The sequence below is a fragment of the Opisthocomus hoazin genome, chromosome 11 (genome assembly GCF_030867145.1).
Source record: "Opisthocomus hoazin isolate bOpiHoa1 chromosome 11, bOpiHoa1.hap1, whole genome shotgun sequence".
Taxonomy (NCBI): domain Eukaryota; kingdom Metazoa; phylum Chordata; class Aves; order Opisthocomiformes; family Opisthocomidae; genus Opisthocomus; species Opisthocomus hoazin.
In genome coordinates, this window is record NC_134424.1 from 15,809,209 (window position 1) to 15,825,341 (window position 16,133).

The 16,133-nt window shown below is 37.8% G+C and overlaps 1 protein-coding gene across 5 annotated transcripts in view; it reads right to left on the bottom strand.

Annotated features, from left to right (window-relative positions):
- The window catches only part of CACNA2D3 (calcium voltage-gated channel auxiliary subunit alpha2delta 3), a 472,558-nt gene that overhangs the window by 250,124 nt on the left and 206,301 nt on the right, over window positions 1-16,133 (bottom strand). For all 5 annotated transcript variants that reach the window (XR_012765257.1, XM_075432892.1, XM_075432891.1 and 2 more), the window contains one exon: window positions 5,942-6,016. Coding sequence is in view for 4 of the 5 variants with exons in the window: in XM_075432892.1 (XP_075289007.1) it covers window positions 5,942-6,016 (75 nt within the window). In the remaining variant the exon portion in view is untranslated. The remainder of the gene's footprint in view (window positions 1-5,941; window positions 6,017-16,133) is intronic.

Sequence of the window (16,133 nt, forward strand, 5' to 3'; positions counted from 1 at the left end):
AGTGCTGGGATGCCTACTTTGTATCTTAGTAAAAGTGGTGGCGCGTACATCAACACCACTCATATCACTCTGTCATATTTGAAGTTGTAAGTTTGTTTTTTATAAACACATAAACCAGACTTGATTCAGTAAGGTTTCTCAAAAGAAGTATGCTTTCTGAAGTTGTATCTGACAAATTCAAGGTGCAATTAGATCCTCACTGCTCTGAAAGCTACATATAACCTAAGCTTTCACAGAACCAACAATTCTGCAGAAAAGAATATACTTGATCAAAACCTATGGAAATTTCTAAACTTTTTACACTAGCATCTCTGCCTTATAGGTTGTTGCTAGCACTAGGAAAAAAAAAAAAGATTTACAACTGAAGACTGCATTACTTTGATGTTCTTGAAGCTGGTAGGGAACGGATTTAGATGCTTAGAATCATCACTTCTTCCAATGCATCCTCACTCTTTCTTAAAGAAAAGCATGTTACTCGATCAACATGCTGGAGATTCAGGACTGAAAACCTGTTTTCTCCAACTTTCATTACTTTCCAATAACAAAAATACGTGAATAAGTTCAATGTTTAAATGCTTAATTATATGAAACATGAAACTTATTTGATGTCCTTTAAAGACATACTGTAATGCACCAGACATATTTACTAGTGCTTTAATCAAGAAGTGATCTTGATCAAGTAACCCCTATAGGTATGATGAAGCGTGTTCAAAAAAACAAACAAAAAAATCCTGCCTTCACTATGCCAATCACTATGAAACCTGTACCAATCTTCAAAACATGCATTTGGTTATGTTAGAAGTTGCAAAGGCAAAAGTACTCATGCTATGTTTTCTTTTCTCACTGCTCTCTTTACTTAATGCAGGATCAACGATCTTTGGTTAACTTGGACTCCTGTATCATATAATTTAACAAGTAAATCTAACTTGTCACCCCTTACTGAAATGGCTGTGAGAAGAGACACCTAAAATACTAACTACAGGGGTAGGGAAGTAATAATTTAAGTAAAGATGCAACCCGAATATAGATTGCATGTTGTAGAGAAAACGAATGCAGCTTCATCAATAGTAACTGAGTTGTCACTCAAAGAGAAATGCAACTTCCTTGCTCTGTATGCACTTTGTACAGATGTACTCTAGAGTCAGGCCCACATTCCTATCTGAAAGGCAAAGAGAGAAAAATGGCCTGGAGGGGTACGTGGGGGGCGGAAATGTGGGCTTTATAATATCTTTTCTGACACTTGGAACAAAAACAACTGAGCCACATTGCTCAAGGGAGAGTGTCACCACAGAATGGATATAAGAGGGTTACAATGCTTTAAATGCCTTTTCATACTTATATGAGAGTAGATTTTATTCTTTTAGTTTAGTAGGTCCCACACCGTGGTCCAAAAAATAACAGTAAGCGGTCTAGAGATAATGTGTGGAACTAACATTGTGTTTGCAACACTGTTTCCCTCCCAAAAAACAAGAGATGTTGTGGAGGAAAAAAAGTAAAAAACAAAACAAAAAAAACCCCAAGAGTCACACTGTTTCACTGAGAAAATGTGTAAACCAGACACCAGATAGCCTTTTCTTTTTTTTTCCCCAAGACTAATTGGATTTTCTGAATGTCTGGTTGTCTGAAAGCCCTGCATATTCACTACATATTATGGAGAAGAATTTCTGCAACCCATCCCTGAATGTGAAAGAGCATGTTCATTTGCTACCCCTAATCCCAGCACCAACACCATTAAGCAGCACTCATTTGCCAGGCTGCTCTAAGCCCTAAGAGTGAAGCAGTTTCCCGTAGCCTACCAAAAAAAAAAAACCTTATGCTCCATTCCCTGAAGATGCTCCCAGGTTTTTCTTACCTAGACAGGCCGTGCATGGAAACAGAATAGGCTTTGGCTGTAGCCCAACTGCCTGAGGCAGCAGACTTCTGTGGGTGGCAAACCAAACAATTCTACTTCTGCCTACATCTTGGAAAGCCAGGCTGGCTACTACTGCAGCTGTGCAAGAGGTCAAGATGAGTGGGGCAGTGTCTGTGCTGGCAGGAAGGAACTCACTCAGCAGAAGGAAACACCACACTCGGTTCTTCCCAAAAAAGAGGACTTGATCTCTCCCCACGTCCATTGCTGGCCCATCTGCCCCAAGTTAGTGTAATTTAACCTTATTTATTTTGCTGAGAAGCTGGTTTGCCCTTTAACTCACTACAAATTAAGTGCAAGGGATAAGCATAGCCTAATCTTCCAGATTTTCTAATTCTTTGTTTTGTTAAAATTTTAGAGATTAAAGAAAAGTCAATTCAAAGAAAGACATTCAGCATGTTTAAGTGACATCCTCGGAGTAGAAAGATTCCATTCAAAAACATCTGAGCCTTGTATAAAGACAGCAAAGTAGTTCTTCAATAAATGCTTTCAAGACATATGTAGACTAGGGTACTGATCCTGTGAAAGCAATTTTTATTTGGAGTTATTGAAACAGCTGCTGTCCTCATGAGATAAAAAACTCCAGTCAAACATCTCAAAGTAATCTCTTATCTCTGCTTCTAAGAGCTGTGTTTATTTGCTACATGTGATGTCAGCTGAACCCAGCAAGACAGCAAGAACTGGGGTGTGCTTCTGTGTATAATGGGTGGGGATTTTTTTTTTTTAAGGGTCATTTAATGGGAATTCTTGATATTGGCACCCGTGTATTACAGTTAAAAAAGATAAATATAGTATCAAAATGGTAGAAATTAAAGTTTACACACTGTAAATTAATAGTTGGTAAAACTGGTTTTATGCATGCTTCCAGCAACACATGCTGCATTAAGAAATACCTGTCCTTAGTAAGGTCATGTGTTTATACAGCAATATAAAAGAGTGGTAGAGTGAACTGTTAAAAATTCAGTCCCTGAAATCATCAGCAATATGTATCTCCTCTTTCCACATAAGGGAAAATTATAGCAATATGAAATACCATTACAGTAATTTCTAATTGTTTCTGTTTAAAGTTAGCATATGGGAATAGATAATTTCTAGCTAAAGAAAAAAACATTCTAATGTATTTTTAAATGCTTGTATTTATTTTGGTGCTAACAGAGCTTATAGTGGTAGTAACAGATGTGGTCATCCTTGCTCTTGCTCATTTGAGCAGCATATTTGACATTAAGGGATAAAGAACAGAAATTTCTGGAAGAAGTATATATAGTTACATCTTCAGACTTCTGTGGGACTTCCAGAAAATCAGGCATTGCGTATACATATAAACTGAAGCAATAGCATATATTTTAAAACATTGCCTGTCAATTACCTGCTCTTCTTTGCCAATACAGAAACTTATGGTTATATGTTGATAATGGCTGTTTGAAAAAAATACATATTACTGTGTTTGTCATGATATTTTTCTTGTTTGTGTTTTATCATTTAATAAAAAAAAAAAAAAAGAGCTGTTGTTACAAGTGAACATGCAAAGGAGTATTTACCTTGTAAGACTGGTTGAGAAAGTGTAATTTCATCTGATATTACAATGGACATTTGGCAATTACACAGAACAAAAAACTACAGGAGAAGCCTGGTATATCTGTCAGACTCACAGAAATGTAAGTATAGCCCAAATGATTGAACTCGTATGATAAGTTCCAAAACACAACTAAACACCCTGATAGCTCTTGACCAATTTTGGAATGTGCATAGTAACAACATTTTAAGACATCTTTTTTCTATGGACCTGACCAAAATGAATGAATTTTGAAAATTAATGAATGAAAGTGAAAATTTTCCAGGAAATTCAGTGAGTTTTTGATTACGTCCCCAAGTAATTTTGCTGTGTCGGTATATTCAAATGATACAGTATCAGATCTTACAACAATTTCAGACAATTCCAAAAGCTGTTTGTAACTGAATTCAGGAGCATGATAACCAAATTACTCATTTAGGATTAAGTGGTTGTCCACCTCCTTGACAATCTTTACTTTACACTCTGAGCTCTGCTCAGGACTATGGCACTTTTGTGCCTTCCAGTGCTTAGGCAAATAAATTGTTAACTTCATTACATAAACTAGAAAAATAATAAGAACATGTAAATTCACAGAAGTTAAACAAATGAAGATTTACATAGTCCTAGTATGAAAAATACATGGCACTATTACCCGCTACCTATCTGAAGTTTATTTTCTAGTTCTGACCTCTCAAGGAAAGAACAATAACTAGCTGACTAATATGAATAACTGGAAAAAAGGTTATATTTAGTTATTCTCCAAAATCTTGGATGTATTATTCAATTTATAGGCAAAATAAAGCACAAAGTGATTCCAGAAATATTAAAAAAATAATAATTTAGCTAACTAGAAATTATATTGAAGCTTACTCTGAAGAACAGAATATGAAAATGTACTTAGCTATTTTGAATAATTGAGCACTGTTCATAAAATTTGAGAATCATCTGGGTGGCATAAAAACTTTTTGATCAATTAAAATGAATCTGACATTAAGTAACATATGGGTGTATGGTAATCTGCTTTTTGATCAGTTGCAGAGTGATGGAAAGGTTAACAGTAGGATTAATTCCAGACAGTACATCTGGGCAATATATTTGAATCTTTAGTTTTAACTCTAGAACTTGCACAGCTTTCATATGGCTCATTAGATGCACCCATAATAAAGTGCTCAGTTAGAAAACTGCATCACAGTTTACAAATAATGGTCTTCAACACTAAATGATCAGAAACAATTCATGTCATAGTAACCAAATGCTGTTTAGATAATCTAAGAATCAACAGTGGAGAACATCACGTATATTAAGGAAGCAGCCCATGAAGAATAATACCTGTACAATGTCAGTGTATATGTAGGTAAAATGCAAAGAACACATGAATAATACTATGGTCTGAAGTTCAGCATAAAGAGATCAAATTCATTTTGCCTTGGTATACACAAGAAGACCTAACATTGACACATTAGAAGTGTGTTTTCAGAGCTACATTTTCTAATTCCTGTAGCATCCCCTTGGCTTCTTCAGCAAAAATGAACTACCGCACTGAATGTTAAGCACAACTCAGTGCTGAGTTGAACCTCTGATTTGCCTTTAGTAAAAAAATAAGAGAGAGAGAAGTATCTAAAGAAAGATGCAAGACTGCTCCCTTCTCCAGCCATAAGCAAGACTCAATATAGGAGGACAAGTCACTTCAAGAAGAGATGAAGATTTAGCAGGGAAAAAGTCCTACAATAACACAAGTGGCTTATTTTAACAGGCCTTTCCCTCTACAAGAAACACAGGACTTTTAAACTATCTTATTTCATAATTTTATATGGCATAAACAATCCTACCCTTCTCTGAAGTGTGATGGAGTAATGCTTGCGCAGAACAACTGCATTTGGATGGCAGGCAATAAACTAAACTTCAAGCTACAAATTCATACTGAAATCTTGCTTCAAATAAAACTTTTACTGAAATCATGGTAGTTTTTTTTCTGAAAAATGCCAGCAGGATGCAATTAATTTGAATGCTTTCACAGAATTTTCTTGAATGAATGCATTATTATTTCGACACACCTGTTTGAAATGCTGAATTTTTTAATTCACATGGAATTATTTGTTTTCATTTGTTTTGAGATTTTGTTTCAACTTTAGTGTTAGTTTAACTTAAGAATGCAGTCACTTCTTCAGTAATTTTTGGTAACAGAGTGATAGTTCAATTTAAAGCAACCGAAGTATTTTACTTAAAATAATTACTAAACTCTATTAACTGTATATTTTCAGTGATTTCTGTATTTTTCCATTAAGTTTATTCAATGAAATTGACTAGCCTGTTATTTCTTTTTCTTCTTACTGAGTCACATAAGATCCTCTGAAATGTCATAAGGAGAATAATTAATAAATATTAATAATGGCATGCACTGTAGTAGGAAAAGATCATCATAGCACATTGTTATGCACTGCATCCTATCTCTCTGTTGTTTTGTTACTTTCATTCCTTACCTCTTTGTTGGCTCTGTCTGCTTGAACTAATGTTCCATTCAGACACGGCTCTACATAGTGAAGTTCTTCATTATACTATAGAGGGAAATAAAAAGTATGATGAAAAATTTAATTAAAAGCTTTGAAAGATACAATTTAATTTAATGATTTAGAACTACAGTGATACATGCATATAAAGCAAGAACAAAAGTATTCAGTTCATTTTTGAAAACTGATTGTAGTAATTTTTTTCCTTTTACGTGATTCTTAATGTTTCAGAGGTTTATACTTTTAAAAAGGAGCATTTAATTGAACGGATGCCAACACTCAGGTGGATTTAATGGGTACTTTACACACTAGCTGGCATAAATATCCTTGAAGTTGAAACTTGGATAGTATTAAGAAGTCATGTTTGATACAGCACAGTCACAAGTCCCAATTCTTTGCTACATATAAAAAAAGTCCTGACAAATATTTGAGGCACTAGTTAACATTTTGGAAGGTTAATAGTGGTTAATAGTGGAACAACTACGCCAAAAAGTCTGTAGGCTTGAATCAGTCCTGGTCATGTCTGACAACAGTTAGAATTTCAGTCAAGCAGAGTAGCTTATTGGACACTAAGTCATGAAACTGTGACAGATCTTCCAGGAATTATTCACTTATCTTGAAAGGTCTAAGTAAGTTAGATAGCCGAGTCCTATTTTCAGAAGCATCTTAAGCATTAAAAGAAACTAAGTCTTATCTGCAGTCAGTAGATCTTGCAGACTTCTGGATGCTTAAGTCACCTGACTGAAAATTGGACTTCATTTTTTAAATCTTTTAAAGCTTTCAACACAAGTCAAATTAATACAGAAGTACCTTCAAAAAGACTATATTCGTCACACAGATACAGTTTTAAGTTAATTCCTCCTCTCATTAATTTAATCTACTCTGGAAGTTATCATAGATCAAACTATAAGGCCTTTGCATTTAGGCTTTAAGCAGTTTCACCCTTTCATAGGCTTTAAGTAAATCAGAACACCCATAGTAAACAAAGGAAGATGACACATTAAGTGAAGTAAAAAATAATCAGAGAAAAAAATTCATTAGATTAATAGATGCATTTACTCCATTCTTCCTCCACCTCAGTGGGAATAAAAAAGCCTTATAATGACTCATTATAGAATGCTGCTTAGACAAGGTTCTCTGTCACTGGAAGTTCTCACTGTCTCTGTCTGCCTGCAGCTCTGCATTTGTTCTAACTTCTTCAGTTTAACACCAGTTCTTTCTCTGCACATGTCTAACCATAGACCACTGCAACCCATTCCACTCTGGACATCTGTCATCATCATTCATTTTAACAGTGCGCTATTCACCACACTCATAATTACATGATTACTGTTGCATAGGGAAGCATGTTTAATTTGAACTGCATCAAGCTATTTTGAGGCACTGTGCTAGGCTCAGTCCTCAGCTATAAGGAAATACAAACCCAGAGTAACTCCACTTACTGCTGCTGGTTATACAGACTATTTACATCAGCCTCAACATAGTAATTAGTTGGTTGCATAGAAACAAAACAAAAATGTTCGAAAGATATTTACACATAACTTCTGCAGCAGATTTGCATGCTTCCCTAATTATTTTATTCCCATCAATGTTATTCCAATAAATGAAAGCCTGTGGACATACCTATTCTCCAAAGTTAATACGAAAAACATGGCAAAGACTTCCAGAACTCTTCAGAGTCACCGGGAGTGTCCCGTGAGCATCTAGGTGTCATAACAGTTTATTGATCTGATAATTGATGTACTTTCCCCTGTAGTTTGTCTCATCAGACTGCTTTCCAATCTATCTCCTGACAGCCATTGCAAAATAATAATGCCAAGTCTACACAGCTTCTCTTATTATAGGCCAAAGTCAAGACCATATTCCATTCTATTGTAAAAAATTATCTAAAATCTTTAACAGACACTTGTACACCAGCCCCTACTCCCAAGTTTTCTCCTGTCTTCATACAGTTTTTTTCAGCATGTTCTTTAATCAGTATACTTTCCAGTTAGGCCTGTTCTTAGATTGATTTCTGTACCTGTCATTGGAAACTATATTAACATATATACTTTTCTTTAAATGATGCCAAGCACGGTGTCTGTAATTAGCCAACATGCAACAAAATACTGAAGTCTACCTGTCTCAGTTTCAAACATCTGCATGCAGGTGAACTCAGAATTTCCTAACGCTGTAGTAGTATCACATTTTTTTTTCCAAGCCTATCATCACCAGCACATAGATGAAACAACTTTCATCTATCAGACCTTGCATTTAAGTAGCATAATTTCAGTCCATAAGATTTCTATAAGATTTATTTTAAGCACTATTTTGAGTAAGTCATACGATCAAGCTATTCCCACAGACATACAGCTTGCACGTCTGCTAGCTACACCATAACGCAGACAGATTTGCAGTAGCTTCCCACTATGCCTCTAGCATTATTCAGTTGCATAGTATAAAGCATACCCACGCTTTCACAAAGGACGTGCTTTAAGTCCCCTAGCAGCTCCATTTTATACAATCAACTGACTTCGTAAAAGGATGAATAAGAACTTTCATTCTCACGTAAACTGCGCAGTTACATAGATGGCATGTGGACAAAGCACTTCCATTGTCACTGTGAACTTAAGAAAAGGTAGATATTCATCCTTCTGAAACTCAGCCAAATAGTGACACTATTTGCATTTGTGGCATCTAATTCACCTTGAGGTTAATACTATTAAAAATATTTTAAGTAATCTGCTATGTATAGCAAAAGAAACTGGATTATGCCAAGGTGTGTAAGCGAGTATTTTACGTAACAGTGTTCTATGGACCATAAGCATAACGTGGAAGTGTTCTGTTTGTTAGCATTTCTTCCTCTGCTCTACGTATACAAATGAAAGCATAGCAAGAAAAACCTTTACTTAAAATGTGTAGCAGCTTCTGATGGTTTGAATTCTTGCAGGAGTGCATTTTTATGATGTACTTTAATTTTTATACTCTTTGCTAATTGTATACACTTTCTTTTCCTTTTTAAAAAGCTCAAATATAAAGAGATGAGAAAATTCACTGGAAAAAATTATTTCAGTTCCAAAAAGAAATACCCAGAACAGCAAATGTCTGCCTTTCTAAGTTCATTAAAACTGTCGAATTCTGATGCAACACGTAAAGGCATTCAACCAGCGTTTGCTGCTTAAACTAGCATATCTGCTTCGTAAGATCTTTAGTACAATCTTCAGCTTCTAGTAAAATACCCAACTTATGCTTCATAAGTTGCGTATTTTACTATCAATATATTTGATTTCTTGTCATAAGATGTTTTACAATGCCTTTCTTTTAACTGTGCCAAACATTTAAACTGGAGAAGGGAAAAAATTCTACGCCCCCTTCCCACCACCCTAGTAGCAATTTGAAAGCAGTTCTGCAGTTTCTCTATGACTTTGAAATTTTGTATTTAATGAAATAGCTTCCTGATCTTGAATCAAAAAGCTGATTACTAACTGCTGACTTTGCCAGCAATACCCAGTATAGATCTCTTGTTAATTTACCTCAGTAAAAGCCTGCATTTAGCTTTTCAAGAGTCTTGCATTACATTGCTTTCTTATATTTCCTAGTGTTGCACACTCCCATACCCCTGTGCTCTGCCATATGACATCTTTACATGTTATAGTTGTGATAGGTGTGATACAATAGCCGAGAGGGCTAATACCCATGCAACAGCCTGTGTTTTGCTGACAGAGGAAGGGAGAGAAGTAAAAACCAATTACCTTGCTTTCTGAGCTCCACTTCTACAACCTTGGTCTACTTTCACCTCACTTGTAATTTAAACATTTGATGACATCAACTTTTATTTTTATTTTATTTAGTTACATTTATCTGTTTTATTAGTTCACATTATTCTATCACTCTAGTTATTTCTTTGCACAACAGGCATAAAATAAAATGAATGGGTTAAAATCTGGACTGGAAGAGGAACCATACAGTTAGACAGCTGCTGACTTACATTGTATAATCAGATACTATTTGTATTCTGAAAATGTGAGAGATAGATATAGATTTAGATATATATATATAGATGGATCTAGCACACCTACACAAGCAGTTTACATCTACCTTAGCATTTTTCATAGTCATGCTTTGTCATATTTAAGCTGTCTGGAGCAAGGCCCACAGAAACAAAATTAAACCCACATTTTGTTGTGCAACACCACACAAGATAAAAGCTTTCATGCTATATTAGGCATACTTGGATATCTGACACAGCCCGACTCCAGATCCAATAGTGAAGCCAAACCAGTAAGCAGACCTATCCATAATCTACTCTGTATGACTACAAGGACACCAAAGAAGAGACTACACATTTACAATGGAAAATTCCACAAATTAAAACCAGGAAACTATACTACTGTGCTTTGAATTAACAAATACTTTTCTTCTAATCAATTTTGCTGAAATGGCGTGACTAAAGCATTAAAATTAATTTAACATTCTTGGCTCAGTTAATATTTTCTTAATTTAATGTAGAGTTTACATTTTCATAAAAGTATTTTTAAAATTTCATCATTTGGCAAAATTAGTACTTGTTTTATCATAACATTGTTAATTTAATTCATGACTTGGAATCATACTTCAAAGTGAATTGGAAAAATACGCCTTTTCTCTTGTTGTTGCAGACATCTTTGTTCATGCACTAGTGAACTGACCTTAAATTTTATCATAGGCAGCAAAAAAATCACTCTTGTATTTCAACAATTTTTTGCAATTCAATCATCTAGCCCATCAATTTCAGATAGATTTTCCAACAGCCTACCCATGAAAACTGGAACGATTTTTAACATTACCCTTTTATGTTTACTCTCTGAAAAGACCTGCACTGAATTCTGCTTTCTGCTATATATACATACAAAGATAAGAATATATTCAGTGAAAAATCAAATGGATATGAAACAACTCAGCTAACGTACTGTTAGTGGCTTTTGGGTTTGTTGGTTTGGTTTGGTTTTTTGTTCGGTTTCTTTTTTTGTTTTTTTTTGGTTTTGTTTTTGGTTTGGTTTTTTTTTTGCTATTGTACTGCATAATCACAGAATCACAGAATGGTAGGGGTTGGAAGGGACCTCTGTGGGTCATCTAGTCCAACCCCCCTGCCAAAGCAGGGTCACCTACAGCAGGCTGCACAGGACCTTGTACAGGTGGGTCTTGAATATCTCCAGAGAAGGAGACTCCACAACCTCCCTGGGCAGCCTGTTCCAGTGCTCCGTCACCCTCAGAGGGAAGAAGTTCTTCCTCATGTTCAGACGGAACTTCCTGTGCCTCAGTTTGTGCCCATTGCCCCTTGTCCTGTCGCTGGGCACCACTGAAAAGAGCTTGGCCCCATCCTCCTGACACCCACCCTTCAGATATTTATAAGCATTTATTAGGTCCCCTCGCAGCCTTCTCTTCTTCAGGCTGAACAAGCCCAGCTCCCTCAGCCTCTCCTCGCAGGAGAGATGTTTCAGTCCCCTCACCATCCTTGTAGCCCTCCGCTGGACTCTCCAGTAGCTCTTCATCTTTCTTGAAGTGGGGACACCAGAACTGGACACAGTACTCCAGATGGGGCCTCACTAGGGCAGTATAGAGGGGAAGGAGAACCTCCCTCGACCTGCTGGCCACACTCCTAATGCACCCCAGAATGCCATTGGCCTTCTTGGCAGCCAGGGCACACTGCTGGCTCATGGTTAACCTGTCCGTCCACCAGCACTCCAAGGTCCCTCTCCACAGAGCTGATCTCCAGCAGGTCCGCCCCAAGCCTGTACTGGTGCATGGGGTTGTTCCCCCCCAGGTGCAGGACCCTGCATTTGCCTTTGTTGAACCTCACCAGGTTCCTCTCTGCCCGACTTTCCAGCCTCTCCAGGTCACGCTGAATGGCAGCACAGCCTGCTGGTCTATCTGCCACACCTCCCAGTTTGGTGTCGTCAGCAAACTTGCTGAGGGTACATTCTAACTCTTCATCCAGGTCGTTGATGAAGAAGTTAAACAAGACTGGGCCCAGTACTGACCCCTGAGGGACACCACTTGTCACCAGCCTCCAACTAGACTCAGCGCCGCTGACGACAACCCTCTGAGTTCTGCCATTCAGCCAGTTCTCAATCCACTTCACCGACCACTCATCCAGCCCATACTTCCTGAGCTTCCCTAGGAGGATATCATGGAAGACTGTGTCGAAAGCCTTGCTGAAGTCTAGGTAGACAACATCCACGGCTCTCCCTTCATCTACCCAGCCAATCATGTCATCGTAGAAAGCTATCAGATTGGTCAGGCATGATTTCCCCCTGGTGAATCCATGCTGACTACCCCTGATAACCTTCTTTTCCTCCACTTGCTTGTTTGACCTCCAGGATAAGCTGCTCCATCACCTTGTAAGTGTTAATTGAGTTTTTAACTATGTTTAGTATGTAGTGACCATAACTCCATTACAGTTAATGAGAATCCTAAAAGTCTTTTTGTGTATGGAATACTGACATATAACAACAACCCGAAAAGCAAACTGAAAAGCTTTTAAAATTTTTTGTATAGTGAAAGATTGTAAAGGGACAATAAAAACCTACCAGAGTTGATCACAAATTTTGCGCAAATGCTTTTCAGACTTCACTTTTTCATCTGCTAAGTTCTGTTTCCTCTGTTTCCACTGACATAGATACTGGTTTTCTTCATGCTTAATTCCTTTCCATCCTCGACCCCCATGGGGAACACAGAGCCCTGTCTTAACACCAGTCCAGCTTCTCTAACCTGATGTTCTCTTTTAGCTAACTTTAAAGTGCTCTTGCTACTTACTGTAACAAACACAGAAGTTTCTTCTCTGATTGCATAACCCTTCCACTTCGTTCTGGCTGTTGCTCATCTGTTAAGTCCCCTCTCGCATCTTTTATCACTATTTTCCTTGAATGTCCTTCTTTTGCCTCAAAACACAGCCATGCTTTAGGGTTCTCCCCTTTCACGAGAATGAAAGCAAGAGAACTCCTTAACCTATTTGACTCCTAATTCCTGACCCAGTTCCTCACAGAAGTCTTATGTTGCAAGTATTTTTTCCATTAATCACTGTGCTCAATAAAGTCATCCTGACAATCACTTAGGCTCAAAACTTTCGCTTCATCTAATAAGTGTATTATTTGTCCAGACTTCCTCACATAAAGCTCTTATTCCACAAATGTTGGTGTTCTTGGAGAAAGAGGTACCTGGTGACTTGCCTCAGACTTGTCTCATCTGTCCAGCACTCCTCACAAAGCAATAAACTGGACAGGCATTTCAGAAGAACAATCAGTGTGAGCAAGTATCAGCTGTGTGCTATATGAAGAGTAAATCTTCAACATTTACGCACAGTCGATCTATTTTTGCACACGCTGCACAGTTGGCCCATTCCAGATACAGAGACTTGCTATACAGGCACAGATCTGGGTTACAAAGCAGTTTCTCATATAGATGTATGTGTATCTCACCTTCAGATGAAGCTGCTTTCACATCATCAGGCTACGTCTAAATTACAAAGAGTAAGATATAATTTTACTCCAATACTTGTCTGTAGATAACAGCTATGTGGGACTTTCAGTGCATTCACACCAAGAGCCTCTTCTGTGCGCTTTGTCATCTCCTGTTTTGACCACTGCAACATCCTCTCCAGTCCTGACAAAGATCGTTTACCCTGCTGGCACTTCTTCTGAGCAGCTCCTCAAAATGAATTTTTGCTGATCATTCACCTCACAGTAACCCTGTTGTTACTGTTTACCCTCACTATGTCTTCCTCTAACACACCAAATTTTAAAGGAGTTCATAATCCAGTCCCAGCCTGCCTACGCCATTCCTCAGTGAAATGTCCACTCCCTTCTCCACAGTGCCGGTCTCTGCTAACAGCTTGTTACATTTTCAAACAAATAAATTTTATGTTTTCTTTATTCTGTCTTTTCTTTTTTGCCTTGTGAGACAGCAAGCATTATATTGCAACACTTAGTCCAAAACAACTCCTTTAAAAGGCTTCTTCCAAGATGCCTTTAAGGTGACAGCACAGCACCTTACTCACTCATTGTCCCTCCTGTCATGGTGTCCTTGTTTTCCCCTGCATTTCTGCAATACCCCTTTCAATACAGTGACTAATTTCAGGTTCATATTTGCATAGTAACTAAACCTGCAGTGTGCTAATGAAATTAAACAGCTGAGCTGGTAAGAATAAAATCACATTCTCTGTTGCTATTTCTACTTATTTCCACAAATAAACACATATTCATCCTAAAAGAGGTTACAGAGAGGAAAAAACCTTCAGATGAAAAAATTACCTCAGAAAAATGATATAATTACCACAGTAACTACATATCTTTCTTAATATTAAGAATTTCTTATACTAACCAAACTACACCTTAGGTGTAAGCAGGAGAGGGCTGCAGTGGCAACCTGTGCAGGAGAGGGCCATGAACTGCCCAGTTCCAGCCGGCACCAACGCCGGTCTGAGCAACCTGTGAGGCACCAGCACTGCAGCAGCACGGCTGCCGCGCCCTCGCACAGGTAGGTGTAAGGAAGAAGCCATCAGGGGCTGGAAACGTTTGGAAACACAGCTGGAAAAGTGTCATGGTGTAAGGGGTGCGCTTCTGGACACCATGGCCTGCAGGTGACCCGCACTCGGGTGGGGACACCCCGGAGAGCCATGGGCGAGCCAGGCTGAGGCAGGGACACCCCTGAGGGACTGCAGCCCACGGGTGACACACACTGAAGAGAAATACAAAGAGCAGAGGAAAACCAGTAAGGAGCAAAGAGGGACAGTGAGAAACTAATAAGCACAGAGCTGCTGACAGAAACCTACACAGGACCCCGAGCTCCCACACGGCTGCACCTCACCCAGGAGAGGGGAGGGACTGAAACCGGCAGCAAGGTGAGGGGTGCCGAGAGCAGAGGTGCTGGACAGAAGGTGAGCCTGGGCGAGGGGGAGGAAAGGCTCAGCTGGCTGTTTTGTTCCTTTTCTCAATACTCGAATGAGTGATCAAAAGTTTGTGTTAACTGGCAATAAATTACGTAAAAATTCGGTGACTCCATGCTGGTTTACGCACAGCTCAGTCCATTTTCAATTAAAATTTAAATTGAAAAAAAAATTACATTTAGTTATCTCGTACTTGCTTTTTTTGAAGTATTTACACAGTATTTCTGCTTACTAAGGCAAAAGCATTAGTTTAGATTCTAGCTACATACATTATTACATTTTTTATTTTAAATGAGCCTTCTGGTTTTCCCAAAATAAAAAACTTCACTTACAAACACTTTTCTTTTTTCTTCCTACATCATTCACAGTAACTGTGACAACTACTGATGAACACAGAGATTATACACCAAAAAAATGGCTGGTCAAATCTCTTAATAATTACTTTGTTGAAACATTCTTTCAACCCACAAAAGTTATTTATATCAGTTAGTCACATTTTTTCTGAAGGACAGTAAACCTTTTTTTGATATAGTATGTAATTACGTCTTTCTACCACATAAGTTTCTGCTAATTATGCAACTATCATGCAAGGAGATTAATATGAAAGATATTCTGAACTAACTGCTTGCTATCTGTTAAAAACACAGTAAATGCACATATACTTCAGACATATATACATCCTTCTCCATACAATCGCAGTGATCTGCCCCGGTGTCACTGGGATCGTTTATTTTAGTACACAAAGGGCACTTCCCTTGTAGCAAAAAAAGGCTAAAGTCCTCCTTACATTCAAGAGTTTGAAGACATTTTTAGGATTCATGGATATGATAAAATTGCATGAAGTATTAGCAAAAAAGTATCAGCAAAGGAGAATTTACAAAACCACTGATTCCTGCCCCCTCCTCTCCCCCAAATCGTAGTTCTGATGTCATTTTTGGACTTGTTAAAGCCATCTTTACCTACATGATTAATCCCATTACTCTTAAATACTGTAAAACTAGTCTCTTGTCCTAGATTTACCTAGCTGTACCATGGAAAGCTACCTACCACACACAAATAACAGGAACTACTGACGATCAGTGTTATCACTGATGATCAGTGTTATCAGTGTCAGTAAGCACCAATAATACCTCTGCACAACCTACACATGCATACGTTTCAGATTCACACTGAGGAAAGCATGAACAACGAGGAGCTATATTGGCATTTTATCATGCCGTACAAGCTTCAGCAAAAGCTAAAAAGCTAACATCAGATTCTGTT